The sequence below is a fragment of the Schistocerca gregaria genome, chromosome 2, assembly GCF_023897955.1.
Source record: "Schistocerca gregaria isolate iqSchGreg1 chromosome 2, iqSchGreg1.2, whole genome shotgun sequence".
In the NCBI taxonomy this organism is placed as follows: domain Eukaryota; kingdom Metazoa; phylum Arthropoda; class Insecta; order Orthoptera; family Acrididae; genus Schistocerca; species Schistocerca gregaria.
The window spans coordinates 928967908-928988749 of record NC_064921.1 but is presented as its reverse complement, the minus strand read 5'-3'; the positions used below and the strand labels follow the sequence as shown (position 1 = coordinate 928988749).

Sequence of the window (20842 nt, the reverse complement as noted above, 5' to 3'; positions counted from 1 at the left end):
TATTTTGCAGGTACATTCAGTGGTAAATGTGGATACTGTCTGCAAGATAGGTTCCAAATTGTGGTAAAGAACAAATGTCTGAAATTTTACTGCATGAACAGCAAAAATGTCTTAAATAATAAACTTTTCCCCCTCCATTATTTGATACGGGGTGAAAGTGAGAGAAAGTGTCAAAAAAGATTTGAAATTATGTGTTAAGTTTGTTGGAAATTAGTAAGTGCTCTCATTCTCCAATACAGATGAATAGTCTGGGTAATTTTCACACCCCACGTTACACTGCCTCAGGACATACAGCTTTAACACCTGAGTTACCAAGTTGAATCTTTAACTTCTTGAAGAGATTATGACAGCATTTTAAGTTTTGAAATTTATTCAATAATTATATGAAATACTGAAACCAAATTTTGCTGTCCTGGAAGCTGATAAGTAGGCAAGTTGCCATTGGGGACTGGGTGACCATAGGCATTGTGTAATACAAACAAACAACAGAAATGGCACTAATATTTGCTAGATAATATGGGTATCACTATTCATATGTCTATTTTTTGTATGTTACTGTCCTATAAGAAATTCTGGCAATGAAAAGATCAGAACAACAGTCATGTTGTGTGCATAACCAGATGGAAAGAACCTCCCTGCAAGTGATTCTCTTGCACGAAAATGATACTGAAAGCCAAAACTGCCAAGAAAAGGGGAAGATGACAAATAACCTGGTGCCTCATTGGCTGAAGGTTGCTTGGAACACACTACCACACCTTACTTAACAGAAAAATGTCGACACTGGTTCTTTCAAGGGACATCTCAACAAGGAAGTTAAGGATCTGATAGCAAAGAACACAGACTTCGTAACAATTCCATGTGGCATGACCTAGTAGCTTCCAGCAATCGATGTTCTTGTGAACAGATCTTGGTTCACTTGTGACAGCTTTACAGTGCGTAACTTGGAGCAGCTCATGCCCTCACTCCAGGGGAAGATTAAAGAAACCCTCAATATCCATGCTGGATCAGAGGAATCTTGCTGCTCAAGGAAGAATACCTGAAGTGAGGCAATCGTGAAAGGAAGATGAGCTACACAGCCAATGCTGTGGATGGCTGTCAAGAATGCAGAAATGCCAATTGGCTTACAACCAATGATGATTTAAAAGGGAGATACCACACACAACTGGGTTAAATGGTAAACTAAAAAAAATAGGAAGTTTCAGTGAAACGTGCATGTATTTTCCAAAGGCTGTATGTGTGGTAGTGCTTTGTCGTTCACAGAGGGCACCTCAGAAGTACACTGTGTGTGTGTGTGTGTGTGTGTGTGTGTGTGTGTGTGTGTGTGTGTGTGTGTGTGTGTGTGTGCGCGTGCGTGCGTGCGTGCGTGCTTGCTTTAGAGAGAGACAAATGTCTGTGTACATAATTGGTTCCTGCTGAATGTTACTTACATACATGTTAATGTTTCCATGGAATAAAGCTGTGTTCACTCTACTGGTCGTGTTGTACTTATACCTAATTATAACAGAAGTGAAGACAAAAATTAATGTAAACCATTTCTAAATTTAATTTTTCAGTGTGTTACCAAAAAGAAGGCAATCAATAAATGGCGTATGTTTAGAAAAGACACAATGTTAACTTTTTTAGGCAGATTATTTCATGATGGAACAGCCACCAGCCCCTATGTAGGATAAACAGTTCAATTACAAAACATACTGATCAAGTACAAGAAATGTAGTAAGCTGTCACAGAAAAAAAGTACTATTTAACACAACAAGTATTTCATGCAGACGGATCAAGATTACACTGTTGCCATTATAAGGACTAGCTGTAAGTGACTATGTATAAATGCACACCATATCAAATAATTTTAATGATTTTTTAGAATTTTCTCATTTTCCTACAGATTTTTGTTAGCCTTCGGGCTGTCCTACAAAAAAGTGAAATCAATTACTGCGAACCATGACTTCATGACAATCAACAGTGTTTGTTGCACATTCTTATCAAATCAATACGAAATGCAAAGATAAAATATTAAATTTTCATGAAGCAAATAGATAAGAAACGAAACAAAGGCACAAGCTGGCTTTAGAACTGGATATAACAGTAATGAATTATTTGCATATTGTGAATGAAACTGTTGAAGAGAACAATTTACAAGACAATAACTCTGGAAGGCAGAGACGAATCCAAGGGGTGGCTAAGGGGCTGCAGGGTGTGAGTGTGTGTGTGTGTTCTTGGCATAAGTCAGTTTAAGTAGTGTGTAAGTCTAGGGACCCCCCCCCCACCCGCACACGCGCGCGCACACACACACACACACACACACACACACACACACACACACACACACACGCACGCACGCACACACACGCACACACACGCACAAAACGATGAGTGCTATCGTGAATGGATTTCAAACTGATTCTAGATTTGCACAAGAGTTTTGACACTGTAGCTCGTAAGTTGCTTGTAATCAAATTGTGTGCTTAGGAACATAGTCTCAGTTAAGCAGCTGGCTTCATGATTCCCTGTCACATTGGTCACAGCTTGTAGTAACTGAAAGAAAGTAATCAAGTAAAACAGAAGTGATTGCTGGTGTTCCCCAAGGTAGTGTTATAGGCCCTCTGCTATTCCTTACCTATATAAATGATTTAAGAGACAACCTGATATGGAGATAATGATGTCATACATGTCTAGTAGAAAATATCAAAACCAATTACAAAACAACTGAGACACCTGTATGGTGTGAAAGTTGGCAATTGACTCTAAAAATGAAAAGTGTGAGGTCATCCACATGAATGCTGAAAGGAATCTGTTTACCTTCGGTTACAAGATAAATCAAGATAAATCAAGATAAATCAAGAAGACTGTACATTCAACTAAACACCTAGGAATTACAAAACAGCAAACTGGAAAGCACACAGAGAAAATGATGTGGAGAAGGCGAACAAACGACTGTGTATTAAGGTCAGAACACTTAGACGATGCAATAGATCTGCTAATGAGACTGCTTACACTACACTTTTCTGTCCTCTTGTGGAGTATTGCTGCGCAGTGTGGGATCCTGACCAGATGGGATTAACAGATTATACTGAGGAAGTTCAAAGAAGAGCAGCACATTTTGTATTACTGAGGAATAGGGGAGAGAGTGTCATGGACATGATATGGAATTTGGGGTGGAAATCATTAAAACATAAGTGTTTTTCATCACAGCAGTATCTTCTCACGAAATTTCAATTACAAACTTTCTCCTCTGAATGCAAAAATATTTTGTTAAGACAGACGTACATAGGGACAAGCTATCATATAATAAAATAAGGGAAATCGAAGCTTGTGCAGAAAAATATAGCATTCTGTTTTTTCTGCATACTCTTCAAGAGTGGAATAACGGAGAATTAGTGTGAAAGTCATTCAATGAACCCTCTGCCAGGCACATGAGTGTGATTTGCAGAGCAGCAATGTAGATGCAACAATTTTCTACATTCAAATTCAATATGGATTTGGGCAGTGAAGAAGCCATCAACATCTCAGTAAATGTGCTCTCCACTAAGTGATGTACAACAGAACATACTAAATATTATTAAATCTAGAAATAAAGGAAACCTTTGTAAATTTAAAGGCTTTTTTTTATGTTACTGCCATAGAAAGATATATATCCAAAAACCAAACAAAAGATACCAACCTCCTTGAATTTTGCACTAAGTACAGCTTCCAGTTTTTCCATTATTGCATCAAGATACTGTGTTAAAATATTTTTGGGACAGTCTTCACTAAAATTGACAAGCGCAGCACCTGGAACACAAGATACAAAGATACTTTAATTGTGATTTGAAAGTACACATACAGTACATTAATTCTGAACAATGTGATACCTTATTACACCCTTAATATACTGATTTTTAACTAATTATGTTCCAAAAATATTTTTTTTTTAATGAAGAACTTTTGATACACGAAAAGCTAAGTTCAAAATGATGGGTTAAATATTGTTGAAGATCGCCGTTCATAAAATACTGAGTATACTCTTGCACTCGACTGACTGCGGTATCCTGAAACAATTGAGCATGCCGAACTACACACTATTAGATAGTCACAAGAAGGGCACTTTATGAGAACTGGTCCTCTGGAGAGTGAGCACGAGACTGATTTGATGTGGACAGTATTTCATATCCAGTTGTTACACTAGATCCATTTCTTTTATAGTAACTGTGCTTACATTGATGCAGTCATTTTTGTCGCTAGAAAGACTCCCCGTTTCCTTCTGCTCTACCTCATTCTCCTTATCATGGGCATGAATGAATGCATTTCCAATTATACTAGACTTATTCTTTTCATATGATTTTTGTTTATTGTATTTCTTGTTAGACTATGCCAATGGCTGTGTCACAAAAGTCACCTAGGTATACTGCTGCTTGAACCACAAAACCAAACCAAGGAAGGAGTTTGGCGGTGGCAGTATAGGGTCAGTAGTATTCACCTGGAATTATATGGTACTTGTGGTAGGTACCGAATACACCACAACGGCTGTGTACCTTGTTAATATTATAGCAGACCACCTAAAACCGTTCATGCTTGATGTCTTGCATGATGATGATGATGATGATGATGATGATGATGATGATGATGGCACCTTCCAGCGGGATAACCGTTAATGGGACAAGGCCAGAATCACACTACAATGTTTTGATTAGCACGATAGTGAACTGAAGTTCATGTCTTGTCCACCAAATTTGTCTGCTCCAAACCCAATGGAACACTATCAGGCAACAGCTCTGCACATACACACCAGCAACATGTAATTTATAAGAGTTGTGTGATCTGCACTTACGCATCTGGTTCAACATACCACCGGAAACCTACTAAAGACTTGTTGAATTTACGCCACGCGGAATCGCTGCTGTATAGTGGTCCAAATTTAGAAAAACATACTATTCAGCTATATAATTTACTGTCTATAAAACTTCAATCTCACCCAAAATCCAAATGACTAGTTCGTGCAGACGACCATACTTTTAACTTCCTATCACAAGATTCAGGGAACACACATCCAAAAATAATATGGCCCTACGTTGCCATCTGTTGAAAGAAGGGCATACCGTGCTTCCGATTAACAGAGCGCATACCCTCCACGTTGAACGTAAAGGGCATGATCTGGACATTCTGAAAGGGAGACAGAACTATATGTACCAATCATTTGAAAAGCTTGCAATACTGGATGAACTGGAGTCAATAGAGAGTTTAATGTCTGGTGTGAAATGCTTGGTACTACAATTATTGGCCCTTATTTCATCAATGGTAGTCTAAACGGCACAGCGTATGCCAACTTCCTCGGAGGAATTCTTCCTCCTCTTTTGGATGAAGTGCCACTAAGAACCAGAACACTTATTTGGTATCAACATGATGGATGCCCAGCACATAATGCCTCGTGTGCACGTCGTGTTCTGAACCGAAGGTATCCTGCCAGATGGACTGGTTGAGAAGGAACAGTTACATGGCCTGTTATGTCTCTTGATTTAAATACTCTGGACTTTTTTCTTTGGCAATGCATTAAAGATGTCTATCGCAATATCATTCAGTTGTTAGCTGATGACATTTTATTACAAGACCTATTCAGTATTTGTGCAGCACTGTTCTTACACCGAATGTTTGAAAATCAATCGTTTCTGGAAAAATCTTATGTTAGTTGTAAATATTAACCAACTGTGAATAAGAATTAAATTTTTTAAAATGGAAATGCTTATTAACCTGCATGTGCTTGCACGCGTGGGTTTTCATTGTCTTCCAGAACCATCAGAAGACCTGGTACAACTTTGTCATGGAATTTCTTCTCAAAAGTTGGAGCAAAATCAGTTGACATTTGCCCAATTGCATTACATGCAGCATAACGTACTCTTGGGTGCTGGAAAAAAGGAATGAAAAACTTAGTACTTGAGGAGTTATTACATACAGGTAACAAACAAGTAAAAAACTTAAAATGAAAACTTTAATAAAATCTTAATAGAAAACCCACTTCCTCAATAAATGCATGATAGCAGACCAACAGGTAGGGGTCAAACATAATTTCCTGATAAATCTTCCCCTCGAAAATCACCTCATAGCAAGTGAACCACTGGTTAGGATGATATTTCACTTTTCTGCCCATCTGTTGCCATCTCACAGTTTAATAAGTAGTAATGTCTTTTTTTCGCCTTCATTTTAAAGAACAGATGGATGAGACACTTCTGAAATCAGTGGAAGACAAGGCCATACCACACTAAACAGGACTATTAAAAGAAATTTGTTCAGTGCAAACGACAATGAGGTTGGTGACAGCTTCACACTGTACTTAAATACTTAACACTCTGATAGGACAAGGAAATGTATATTCCCGAGGAGAACCTTATATGGAATCATTTGCTGTGCAAATAATTTCATTTCCATTCACAATTTAAAAAAAAAAAAAAAAAAAATCACCCTTCGAATATCAATCTTCCTGGTTTTGGGTTTTGGTTTATGGTAGTACAAAAGCACCTCTGGACATTAGTAAAGTGTCCAAATACACACACTTCATAGATCTTATATGCAGTATCACAATCAATTTAACAAAGATTTTTTAGGAACAGGGAGTTGCTTGTTCTGATTCAACATTCACACTTCCTCAACAGAGTATCTGAAATGACACTCTCACTATGATGAGCACTTCAAAGCTTGCTCCTTTACAACCCCTGGAATACTATTCCATATTGCACTGACAGTCACCAATGGGTATCAGCCTCTGTATCACCCTATCATCATCAAAATTTATTTCACAATGCTGTTGCCCTATCTTGCAGAAAGTAGTTCGATATTAGTTGTTCACTCTAAGAAGTCACAGCACCATGGCTGATGGGTGTAGCCGTTTCAACAGAAGTTAGAAAAAGGTTTAGGATTGGACCGATATTCACCTGTTTCCTTTAGTTACTAACCTTAAGCTTTCAATACAGTGCCCAAAGAGTAGTTTTATCAAATATATCAACAAATTTAAACAATTCCAAATTCAATTACATAAAGCACTTCTGTGATCTCTAGATCTGTGTGTTAAGTCTGTTTTTGTTTACAAGTACACTGGCACTGTTGCCTGTTGACTGCAGTATCTGTGCTATAAAAGCTGCCTGCACTGACTGAGGCCACTTCTACTGAGACAGTTATTATCATCAGCCATCTCAGCGTTAACTAAAATAGCGAACAATTTAATACGTCAAACCAGATCAGTTTTTAAAACTAGGAACAAAGTTAAAATATTTGATTACAAACAAATATAGTATTTTTCATTGACAAACTACTAATAACTATAGAATAATTGTGTAATAACAGCACATACATATTAAATTCCCTTTATACAATTTGTAGTACATGTTGATATACAGTGTACCTATAACACTGCAAGAGTGGTTGTTTCTTTAACTGACAGCTCATATCCCGAACATCATGTCCCAACAAAATTCGAGCTCTGCCTCTTTGTAAAGAACTGAGGCATTGCCATCTTAACAAGGAACTTCCAAACTAGGGGTTTGGGTACTGTGCTCTGGATGATTTGGCTCTCTTAGGGTGGTCCCCTAGGTCTGCTGATCTTACACTTCGTGATTCTTTTTCTTTAGGCATTTAGACTTTTTTTTTTTTTGATAGTTGAAAGAATGTTTTTGAGTACCAACTTTGCCGATAATACTGATTGAACTACAGATTGAACTGCCCTGGTGAACATTGGCAGGGAGATGCTCAAATGTGTAAGGGCCAAATCTGACTGCTCCACAGGTGTTGTCACGTAACACAAGGAGCCCACAGAGCATTTGTAATTATGTGTAATACTTTGTGCAATACATTTACGCAAACCCTGATGAATCATTTGTAAACATCCTGAATATGAAGCACTAAACCTCCCAAACGAATGATAGAGGAACTGAAACTCTGAGTAGTGAAGGAAAAGCTGGAATGCTTAACTCCACTTTCAAATGTTCCTTTACAAAGAAAAACCTGGGAGAATTGCCCCAATTTAATACGTACCACTGAAAAGGTTAATGAAATAAGTGCCAATGGTGCTAGGAAAATGCTGAAATTGTTAGAAGTGAGCACAGCTCCAGGACCCGATGGATTTCCTGTCCAAATATACTGAATCTGCGGCCTAGTTTCTTGATTTCCAAAAAGCATTTGACTCGGTGCTAAACCTGCACCTGCGCTTATTGTCAAAAGTACGATCACATGGGATGCAAGAGAAATATGTGACTGGACTGAGGCCGTTTTGGTAGGGAGGATGCAGCATGTTATCTTCGATGGAAAGTCGTCATTAGATGTAGAAGTGTCAATCCAAGTGAAGCGATCAAATCAAAATTAAGTTGGTTGCCTGACCATTTCTAATTGTTTTAAGTATGTGATTACCGTATAATTGAGAACTTCAAAGCAGTTAAAAAAAATTATCTTTCACTATTACTGAATGGCGGCCATTTTCATTTTGAAGCACACAGCAGTTCTCCATTTGGATACATTAGCGTTAATTTGAATCTACCTGCACAGGGTTAAGTTACATTACAATTGAAAACGTCTCCTCTACAACACTGCTTATTACCTAAAATACCCTAAATTCAAAAATAACAAGTCAAAATGACCTTCGAAGTGTGGTATTGAAAATTTAGACAATCCACTTTTTAGATCCAAAAATAACAACCAAGGAATGGTTTATCAGTATGTATTTTTTTCTTCAGTTACGTATCATACGCTACTAGCAGTATGTGCAGCATGAACACTGACAAATGTTTCCTTGATTTTTTACAAATTACTGAAATTTGAAAAATCTTTATTTTTGAAAATTATCTCTGGTGGGTCGGAATATTAAATTTTGATTTTTGTACACCTATGTGATAGCCAAGTACTGTAAAAATTTCAACACTGATATTAGACTGAACAATGATATAAATTTTTGAAATGAGGAAATGATTCACATTACACTACAATTGGTCTTAGGATATTTTGAGTAATGAACAATGTTGTAGAGGAGACTTTTCTAAAAACAATCATGTCAGCAATTTGTAACCTAACAGAACAGGTGAAAGGAATCATGAAAGAACTAGTGGTGGAATGGAGGCCTTTGCAGCTATGCAAATTTTCAGTCTTCCTATGAATGAACAGGTTATTTGTTACTTATGTGACTGGGGCACAAATCATAAAATAGTGTGGTAAAAGCTCGATTTTATGGTAATGTGATAATCACAAAACTGAAATCTGTGACCAGGTCCAGAAATACATGGGCACCACGTCAACTATGTTGAAATTAATTTTAAGGAACAAGAGACTTTCAGATGGAAGACTATTAGGGATAGACTGGCAGACAAAATTATTGATGAATTATAACAATAGGAATAACACATGATTTGTTCAGAATGTGACACGCAGTATCTGCTACCTTCTTCCACAAACTGTCAACAAATGACAAACCTATACGTAAACTTCGGCCTCCTACAACAAATTCATGGTGCATGTATCGTAAAGCCCTGTACTCAAAACACTACAGTCCATCCCAGCAGCACTCATGATGATCTTTGTGAGTGCTGTGCAAGACAGGACCCTGAAAACTTAATGGTTTGCAGTAATCTGAGCAAACCCTGTGACACAGACGAATTGTTTTCAGCAAAATGACCATAGACCATTCTGGCTAATGAACACAAAACACAGAAAGTGTTAAGTTCTCTCAACCATTACTAATACAGTGTGGTTTTAGGATTGTATTATGTTTTAGTGTTTTTCTGGGTTTTGAAAAATATATGAAGCAGTCATGGAAATCGTAAAGCAATTATAAAATGGTTGACATAGCCAATCCGAAAGTGAGCGCATAATGGGAAAGGTTCAAATTTAAAACTAGGATGCTTACTGGATGCTGTAACAGTCTTCTTCATAACTAATGCCACATTACATCTCACCATATACATGTGCTCACTTTTGTTGCTGAAAATCCAACTGTCACTTCTGTCCACATGGGAAATAATTACGGCAATCTGAGTTAGTGTGTCCATACATCAATATATCTGTCAAAGGCTTACTGTGTGTTGTTATACACACCAGACAGAAGTTCAAAATTGTAAAAAACAAACCCAGAATGAACAGTGTGCTACACATCAAATGTGTGCAGAGTGGGTGGAAATCCCAGAAAAGGAGAAGCAAAGTTTTTATTGCACTTTGGACATAAAATAATTACAAATTTATCATTAGAAACAAACAAGTGATTATATAACTACATACAATACATGACAAATAAGGTTTACATTAGCCAAAAAGTGATATTTTACAACTGAATTCGGAGGCTGAAGAGTTATTAAACAACAGTGCTCTGCTAGATGTCACAGAATAGAAATGTATGTAACAGGTTACAAGTATATATTTTAAAAAAATGATGGTCTGTCTGCTGTAAGAAAATATATCATCATGTTGTCCATTGTAAAATATTTTTGTCAGTTATTGCCGCATTCTTATGGGAAGAGTAAAAGTTTGGAATGAGTGAATAATGGTCAACAGACCCTTCGATGGATAAACATTTTTTTATTCTGTTGCTTTTCTGTCGGGTGTAAAATACTGATTTCTTCCTGTGTAACATATAGCTGGGAAAGACGCAACCGATTTTTGATAACTGTGACTGCTATTTTGTTTTTATGCTTGATCCTAACTTCCATAACTGTGGAAACTAACACAGAAAGATAAACAGCAATAAAAACTCTCTAACAAAACATGGGCAGCCATTAATCAAAATTTCTCTCAAATATTATCCATCTTTGAGACGAAGACAGTAAAGCAATACAATGCCAAATAATGTGACAAAATAGTGAAGTTAGACAAACAGTTTGATCATTTACAAGAGCATTTAAACATTCTTGTGTAGCACTGCATTTTAAAACCTTCTACTCTGTTCTTGTATGAGCTGACTGCCATTCATGTTTCTTTTGTACAGACAAATACTTGAGGAAAAAACTTCCTAATATTTAAAATTATGTTTAATGAAAACTAATTTCATTTTCGGTAATAATTTTATTACTACTGTCAGCCCACATTTTATATCCTACCTACAATCATCTGTTACTCTGCTGTTCAAATTTATTACTTTTAGCATCTCATTCCTTCAGCATTGCCCGTTTCAATAGAACAACTTCCTGTAACCTCTTTTCAAGACACTATCCATTGTGTTCAACTATTCTTCTGAGTCCTTTGGCATCTGACAGAATTATGATGTCACTGCCAAACCTCTAATCTTTTTTCTCTTCTCTCTGAACTTTAATTTCTTTTCCATGTTACTATTCGTTGGTTTCCTTTAGTGCTTGCCCCACATGCCAACTGAAAAATATAGGGGATATGCTATAACCCAGTCTCACTCCCTTACTAATGCTTCATGTCTTAACTTTTTTTAAAAGTTGTAGCTAAACCATTGCTCTCTGTATATAATCCCTTATACCACCAGAATTTGAGTGTTGAAGTCAACATTGTTATAAACTGTCTAAATCTAAAAATGTTATACACAAAGGTTTGCCATCCTTCTGTGTAACTTCTAAACTAAAGTCACAGGGTCAGTATTTTGTCGTGTGATCCTGCATTTCTTCAGAATCCTAACTGATACACCCCCCCCCACCCTGATGTCTAATTTTAATAATTTTTTTCACTGTGTGTGTCAAAATTTTGCAATTGATAGTTCAATAATATTCACGTCTTTCACCAGCTGCCTTCTTTGTAATTTATATTATTTTGTTGTTCCTAAAATCAGAGTATTTCACCAATCTCAAATCTTGCACATTAGGTGCCCTTTATTGGGTGCACACACAAATATTGTGAAGAAAAAGTATTGAGTTACTTAAATTGGATGAATATAGTCAAGAACAATTTTACATAAATTGTTTTAAAATACTGCAAGTTACCTGTATCTTCGTCCACAAGAGTCGCATGGGTGCTACAATAAAATTACTACAGTGATCTTCCTGTGGCTGACATAATTGTTGCATTTTGCACTATTGCATCTGAAATGTGTTAATTCCATTTTGGTACAAAGCACAAGATTCCACATTTTGACGTTGGCCATCCCCGAGGTTTTGACGTTGACCATCCCCGAGAGGAAAGTCAATATTTTCGCTTTTGGCCCATACTTTGTCCAGTGTCCAAAACTGTCATACTGCATATCACTCACTAGTGCAGGAGCTGCTACTTTCTCCTTCTTCTGGTCTTGTTATCCATCCAATGCACAGAGCCGTGTTTTGTAGTGCTTCGAGAATTTCTGCGTAAATTCTAGAACCATTTGGCCTTCCTCAGTCTCGACCAACGATATTTTAAATACAAGTGTGAGAGACGAATCCGACCTACTGCGCTTTGCACGTTTCTGTGTGCAGGTCTAAAACAGTCACGAGCAAAACATGGCCGCAACGGCTGACAAGTACCCGCTGTATGATCCATAGTGTTTCAGTGTAATTGTAGAGAAGAGACTGTGCTATTCTTTGCTGGTTTAGTGACTGTGATGATTGTTAAGGACAAATGAAGAAATGAGATTAAACTTTTAAGTAATTTATGTGTTGGACTTTCAGGAAGCAAGGCAGGTTCATAAATTATTGATTGTTAAAGCAACGATATTGTAAATGTATTTGATTGAGTCTAATGTGAGACAAATCGGTTGACTTGCAAACTTTCGAATATTTATGTGAGAAATGGTGGATTTGTGCTTTATGGAAGTTGAAATATACCAAGATTAAGCTAAAAGTATTCTACGAGTATTCACTTATTTCATGGTGGGGGCATTATTTGCTATTTACAATGTCCCAGATATGAATTTGCAAGCATATTTGTCTACAGTGGTAACTGATGCACATATAACTTTGCACAATGTCCACTAAAGATGCACCCTGTTCAGAAACTTTTCACCAAAGACAACAGAATATAGCTTAAATGTTGCTCGTATGCACCATTACCAATCCAAGGATGAAACTTTAAATATATTGCAGAAAACAGTGTGCAATACTAAAGTAGTTCAAGAGCAGCATTGCCAAATAGAGTGTTAACACCGCTGGCACTCCGAATGATCAATAATTCTGAGGGGAAGTAGGTTATCCAGGGGCCTTGTTTCAAACTAGTTCTTCCAGTGTTCTGTTAAATTCTTCTAATTTCTATCAATTCAACTTAAACCACTCATTTACTTTCTCTTTCTAGAATACTGTATTTAAGCTCATTTACTTCGTGGAACTTTTATACAGGGCGATTCCATGTTGTTACAAACTGTCAGGGATGATGAAGAAGAGTAAATGTATCAATCTGAGGTAAGTGACCATGAGTCCAAAGTTATATGGAAGAATCATTCTGATTTCTCTAGCAGTGGAATACATGTACCAGTACTGTTGCTGCTAAGACTGTAGGGTAGACAACTTTTAGAGGTGATAATATGAGAGAGAGAGAGAGAGAGAGAGAGAGAGAGAGAGAGAGAGAGAGAGAAGGTGAAGCCCACATAGCTCTTAAGGTATGCGTTTCAGAGCCAATGCTTTACTACTTTTTTAGTATCACACCTGAAAGTTTACTACCTTACAATATTAAAAACAATCGTACCCTTACCTGTCTTCCACTATCAGAGGTATTAATGATTTTTGCTTATAACTTCTGACTGTTGTCCCAGGCCATGGTCCACTGCATTAAACTGATTAGTTCACCATTCTCCATTATCCCTGAAAGTTTGTGATATCACCGAATACACTATATATTCCTTCCAATTTTCAGCTATCCCCTTTTTGCTTAGTACCAGCTTACCATCTGCATTATTTGTATTCATACAGTTCGTTTTCTTTTCTTCCAAGGTCTCTTAAATCTTCTAACAGGCAGCATTTATCTATCCATTCTCTAACTATACATGCTTTTACAACATTGCACTTGTCATCCAACCATAGCTACTAAACCATTTTCACTTTCTGTCCATCTCTTTAGAAATCTGCATCTCTCTTGCCTGCTCTTTTTATTTTTTTCTCATTTGTCAATTGAACTAAAATTATTTCTTGTGTAATTTAAGGATTGTTACTAGGCCTTGTGTTTTTTTTATATTTTTTTCCTCCATAACCATTTTGCCTCCACTATTCAATGTCTCACTGCTACCCATTAATGTTCTCTCTTATTTTGTTTTTTGTTTCACCTAAGTTCTGTCAATCTCTGCTTATTGTCTGCTTGGAAACACTCAATAACCTCAACTGACCCATGTTAAATCTCGACAATTTCTTCCATTTTAATCTGCAGTTCGTAACCAAAAAATTTTGGTCAGATTACATATTGTCCTGGTGTAACGACAAGTGTTGGCACGAAGATCAAGAACAATACAGCAGAGAGGGCTGTGAGACGATGTCAGCCAACATCACACTGACTAGGATGTCAGCACAATAGGAGCTGACCTCTACATGAAGAGAATAAAAACGACACGCCGCCTAGCCTCAGCCGTACTAGAAGAGAGGAGTACAGCTGCACTAAAAGAGCCGCAGTGATATTAACAATAGCAGTGGCTTATAAACTTGTGCGATTAGCTTGCATGAAAATTGTACATATCAAAGGACATCGATTATTTGCATGTCGCCAATTGCTTCCGACCCATCATGTAGAAATGAAAGTTAAGTATTGTCAATTTAATTACTGTAATAAACTCCATTAATATGATTTGCTTGTATGTTGTCGAGCTCTCCGAGAAAACGGCTTCCTAGGCACCCTATAAGAGACGAGTAGGAAGGATCCCACACATATCTATTTTAAAACTTTCTTTCCATTATGCAGGGTGTTTCACAATTCCTATTGCAGGCTTCTAAGGCTTGTAGTGGGGACCTAAAGTGCGCGTCATTTACAACAGTGGCTGAGTTTAGGCTCGTTCTGCACATCTGACGTCACAAAATGAAGAGAGAACAACGTTGCCAGAGCTCGACTGCAGTGCAGAGCACGGGCGAGTGTCTTTAGTTTTAGAGACGTTCATTCATAAATAGGGTAACTGAACAAAAGCAATGTCTTGATAGCAGACTCTTTTATAGAAAGTTTGGAAAAAAGCATTCTTTATACCAATTGCTTCATATTCTATTAATTAATTAAACCAAACATGCAATAAGCCTCCTAATTCAGGCGACAGCAAGGAAAGGTGTTTGTATCATTCTCACTATTGAACATCGAAACAAAATTAAGTCATTTATGGGGGGAAGGTATCAGTCAAGAAGATGTGTAAAAATCAAATTTTTGGGCCAAATAGTTTTTGTGAAATAGAATGATAAAGTGCGCCAAAGCAGTCGAAACATCATGTGACTGCACAGGCGAGCAGTGCAGTGATGACAAAATCGCACACAGCGCGGAATGCGGGGAGCACGTCTGTGTAGCAGCGAAAGGGTTAATGCGGCCATGGTGGCTTTACTTCATAAACTTCACGTTCCCCCATAAACGTAAGTTTGCGAACTATACTATAGCGCCGCTTCTCTTGGCACATACAACTGGCAATGCAGCAATCTCTCGCATCTGGACGGGCATGCGCAAACCGCCAAGATAAAAGAATTGAACTATAGTAGATACAGTTTGATAAGGAACTCATGTCTGGAAATGTACCATTTGGATATAAAATAAGTTCAAAGATCTGATCACTGTCACGCACAAGGGAACCAAATGATGAACATTTGTTACATTGCCCATGCCATGGGCTTCTGTTAGAGCACACATGTGAGAGCCCATTGTCTCTGCTGTCTGTGTATTGTGAAGCAGAAGATTAACAGTGATCTGAACTTCAAACTTATTTTACATGCAATGTTACATTTACTGGCATTGGTCCTTTACAAAAACTTTGTAAGTCTCCCTCTGCAACCATTAGATGGGTATTATGCTTACAACACATTCTCCACTCTGCAAATAATGCCAGTCTCAACCTACGGCTACCTACTGTCCACACATCCTCCAGCTAACTGTTTCCGCCTGGTCTATCCTGACTACTCTCCCCCACCCACTGTGTGCTGCCCTCTGCTAATGTATCCAGTCATCTTTCCCCTGCCCTGCTGCTCTCGTCCCCTCTCCCCCCATGATGCACCTAGCAGTCTCCTCATGTCTTCGTTCAGTCAATGCACGCTCTCCCAGACAGCACTATACCACCACCACCACCACCACCACCACCACCACCACCACCACCCGTACCCTGCTATGTCTCCCTCTTCCCTGCCTCATTTCCGACTGCTGCTCAACATGACAGCTGCATTCCGATCCGAGCTGCAGGAAATGGCAGTCATGTGTGCTTTACGTGTGCTTGCTTGTATGAATGTGTGTTTTTTCTTCTGAAGTTGGCATTAGCCAAAGCTAAATGTGTAACTGACTTTTCACTGATCCTGTCAAACCCGGTGTGGCTTTACAGTAACTAGCAACCTATCCCTTATTTTACTACCTGTGAAGCTAGTAGGCATGTAGTCATTGTAATCCTGTGGTGGGTGTTGGCACCATGTCTATCTAGGCGATAATAAAGCATTTATTATATTGTTTACACTAGCTTACCAATTTTCTTATTTTCTCACTCATTATCATATACACTCTCTGCATTAGCCCTATACAATTTTCTGTTAACCCTGTACTCAGCTGATGTTCTTATTGCCACCACACTTGACAAATTCCGCTATATTTAACTTCAACCTAACCGTTACACCTTTTTACTTCTTTAACGTACCTACCCAATTAACCCTCCAGCTGTGTACACGAGTGCAATAAGCTTTTCCATACAATTCCAGAGGGCATGGATACAATTTCTAGGCTATTTATATACAGAAATTCACTGTTTTACCTATCAAATATTTTCTGTTGCTCTTTGACACCAGGAGTTGAATTTTATACATTCTCAAGCATCATGGACAATGGAAATCAACAAATTATGACCTGTCTGACTACTTTTTAAAATATGTGCAAGTTACCGTGAAGTTGTAAGCAACAAACTGTTGCTAAAATTAACATCAATACTATGTAACTTACATCTGAGCAGCAACAAAAATATGTCGTTTTTCACTAAACAACAATCGTCAAATTGCATCATCAAATGTATAATACTGCTTCACTCGCTGTACAACTGATGTTACTATTTGCAAATACTGGATGTCACTTGAAAATCGACACTATCATCTAAAACCACTAATGACACAGTAATGCAGTTATGTTGAAACTATTTCCTCAAATATTACTCAGCTGTGAAACCTCAACAGCGGAAAAGATCGCAACATTCTTCATTTGTGTAGTCATATTACACATAGTTGTTTTACAATACCTGAAAGTATTTTTCTTCTGTCTTCACAACTAAAAGAAAATGTGTGTTTTTCTCACCAGATGCATTTTGCTTTCTTGAAGTAAGCACCACCAGTGGTTTGTAATTAAAGATATTTATAATCTGATTTGTTTTCTAGATAAATAGTCCATTGATAAATTGTTGGTTTTTACCTACAGTAATCACTGCTTGATTTAGGGGACACCACCTGCTAGCACATTTTTGGTTTCTTTCTTCATTACACACTGATACTTGGAATCTTACTGTTCACTACTTTGCAGAACTATGTATTTTTTTATGTTTTATGCAGCACACTTTTTATAACAGTGATATATGAAAAAGAGCACTGTGTAAAACAAAGTATGCATAGTTCTGCAAAGCATTGAAAAACTAGACCACAAATATCAGTGTCTAATGAAGAAAGAACTCAAATGTGTGCCAGCAGAACGCATTTCCTGATGTAGACAAAACAAGCAGAAATAACCATAAGTAAAAACCAACACATTTTAACTCATTGTTTTTCTATTTAAAAAAACAAATCAGATTGTAAATATTTGTAATTACAGATCAATGACGGTACTCTATTTCTCAGTATGTCAATATATTCTGGTAAAATTTGCTGTGTGTGGAATGAAACTGGCAACTTTCCTTCTTTTCTACCAGCTTTCCCTTTTACTTCAAACCCAGGAATAAAAATAAGAGAGACATTTAGATACAAGTGCTGCATTACTTGAGTAGTCAGAAATATTTTTTGACAATATGTTGATTCATATTAAAACAACAAAAACCAAAAAGTATGTTTACCAGGAAAAATTCGCTGTTCAAACAATAAAAGATAAAGAAACGGAAGGATGTTGGAGAAAAAGGGGGGAAGTTTTCATAGCTTTTTTTGTTATTACAAAGTGTAGTCTGTTTACCTGTACAAGAATGGCACTGAACCACAAACGAAACAATTTGTATTCTGAGTTTTTTCAAAGTCATGCCATGAGACAAAATTCAGATTGATTGGGAAATAATGGTACTTTCCAAATAACTTCTTTCAACTAGGACAGTAATCCATGTTACAAAAAGTGTAAAAAGTTATTGAATATTTACAAAACAAGTTCAGATCAGCTTTAGTTCCGGAAAGAAAGGCTAGTTTGGATGAAAGCTTTATGTTGTAGTAGTAGTAGTAGTAGTAGTAGTAGTACTTGTTGAAAGAAAGGCTCGGCTGGTAACAATATTTACGAAGGGAAAGACCTCGCTCTGACATAAAATAATTGTTCTATGTGACTCTCAATCAATTTACATAAAGTTTTTTTTTTATATATTGGCAAAGACAGTACACCGTAGTTGTATGAGCTTTAAGGGGTAATACATCTATCAAAACTGTTTTACATCTCATGGATTCTCTATTACACAAAGGCTACTGTGTAACCATTTCTACACATCACCTGAAATTATCGATCATTCGGTTGGTTGGTCTAAGTGGGAGATGGGGAACAAACAGCAAGATTATTTAATACAACACAAAACAGTTATCTAGGGAACTCTGAGCAAGTAAAAGAGATCTAACAACCATGCTAGTAGCCACAAAACTTAACAAAAAAGAGATCGGGGCATTCCAAAGAGAGAAAGTCGTGGTGCTCAAATGAAAAAAATTGCACTATCACGTATAACGGAAACAAAAAGGTGATGAAATAATGGAACCTCAGTTGATACATGGCTATAATGATAGAAAGAATGGCCTTGACAGTGCTAACCAAGAACTTTCTTATGAGACCATGCTGAAACAGCAGAATATATGTTACAAGAAAGTATTTCAGTACCAGTATTTTCCTGATCAGTCTATTCAATGCAATTATTTTATTCCAAAAAAATTCCAACATGAGGAAAAATTTTTAAAATTTGCAATGATGAAAATGAAGTGATTCTTGATATTTAGTTTTTGGTTTCTTCTTACATTTCTTCAAGACACCCCTTGTATCTATTCTAATTATTGAATAAAATTGATCTATTTTATACAGAAAAATCACAACATTGCTTGCGGTTGGAGGATTATGGAATGTAACAATCTGCATTCTGACCGACAGAACTCTATTTTTCCTGGTGGCTACATTCTCCTCAGTAATCCTCAACTGGAGATTCAAATGGGGAACTATTTTACCTCCAGAATATTTTACTCAAAAGGATGCCATCACACATTAAGCCGTACAGTACAGCTGCATAACCTCGGGTAAAGTAACAGTTACAATTACTCATTGCATTCAGCTATTTGCAGTGCCAGTGTAGCAGGAGCATCCTGAGTAAATGTCAAAAGGCCACATCAATCATACAGAACGTCACCCTGTAAAAACTGAAGTCTGCTGCCCTCTTCATTAATCACAGGTTTGTCTGACCACTCTACAGATACCTCTCACTCTACAATAGGACTATTTGTATTATTGAAGCGCTTAAGCCACCCACCTTGGCAAGGTTCATTATTCGCAGTGGCCTTACAACATTACTCAACCAGACCAGGATAAAGCACACACTTTGTAAATCAACTACCGCATACACACCCAATCCATTTTCTTGGCAGTATCACAGAGCAAGTACTGCATATGGTAGTTGGGTGAAGAAGTAAAGAAATACTACCTATAGAGGAGACACTGAAGAGTGAAGAAAAAATATTTCAATCCCAAAATCAGGAAAACTAAATCACTCTGCAAAAGCAGCCTAAAAAGGAAGTTTGCGTGTTACCAACATTCCAAAAAGTTAAAAAAGTTTAAACTTTGAAGAGAGATCAAAAGACTTGCACCCCAAATTTTAAGAGTGTGGTGACTTTAGCAGTAAAAAGCCTAATTCAGGTTTTGACATAATATGTGGCTTTATCACAACTGTAAAAGTAAACATGTGAATGCAATTAAAAACATAATATTAATGAAATGATGGCATGGAGACCCCACCTGGAGGAGTTCTACTGACAAGTGACAAGTCTTTTCAGGTGAGGCCACACTGAACAACTTGTGTGTTGTTGAAATGATGAGGACAATACAACACCCAGCTCCGTAACGGAGAAAATGTCCAAACCATAAAGGAATCAAACCTGTGCCCCTGCATGATAGACACGCTGGCCCCTCAGCTAGGAAGGTGTACAAAACATTAATGTAAACAAGTAAAGGAATACTGATCCCACACATTTTCAAAAATTTTGAAGGGAATAATCAGAAACTCAATTTCTACATACAAGGTACAATCACAAACATATGAGAAAATCCAACAACTTAATTCATTAGCCTCAAAAATTACCCCAGTGGCTAACACTACATGGAAACTACTGTGCAGCACTGATAGATTTAAAATTAAAATTCTCATAAAATGATCACAATTGCAAAATAGGGAAATTTGATCTCATATGGAGTTCTACTAAGAGTAATTCTTCCTAAGTGCATATGCAAATTGAGCAGGATGGAAGAAATGATTACGATACCTGCACATCACAATGTAAACTGGCCTGCACGGTATAGATTTAGGTGCAGAGACAGTAACATTAATATTATGCTGTTTAAAATTAAGTTTAAAGGGTTATTATTATGTATAACCTGTCCGACCTAGATTTTAATATACAAGGTTAGCAGATTAATGGAA

General features: G+C 37.2%; 1 protein-coding gene across 2 annotated transcripts in view; it reads right to left on the bottom strand.

Annotated features, from left to right (window-relative positions):
- The window catches only part of LOC126335361 (importin-5), a 156844-nt gene that overhangs the window by 74723 nt on the left and 61279 nt on the right, over positions 1-20842 (bottom strand). For both annotated transcript variants that reach the window (XM_049998552.1, XM_049998551.1), the window contains 2 exons: positions 5722-5875; positions 3659-3768 (listed from right to left, as the gene is read on the bottom strand). In XM_049998552.1, coding sequence (XP_049854509.1) covers positions 3659-3768; positions 5722-5875 — 264 coding nt within the window. The remainder of the gene's footprint in view (positions 1-3658; positions 3769-5721; positions 5876-20842) is intronic.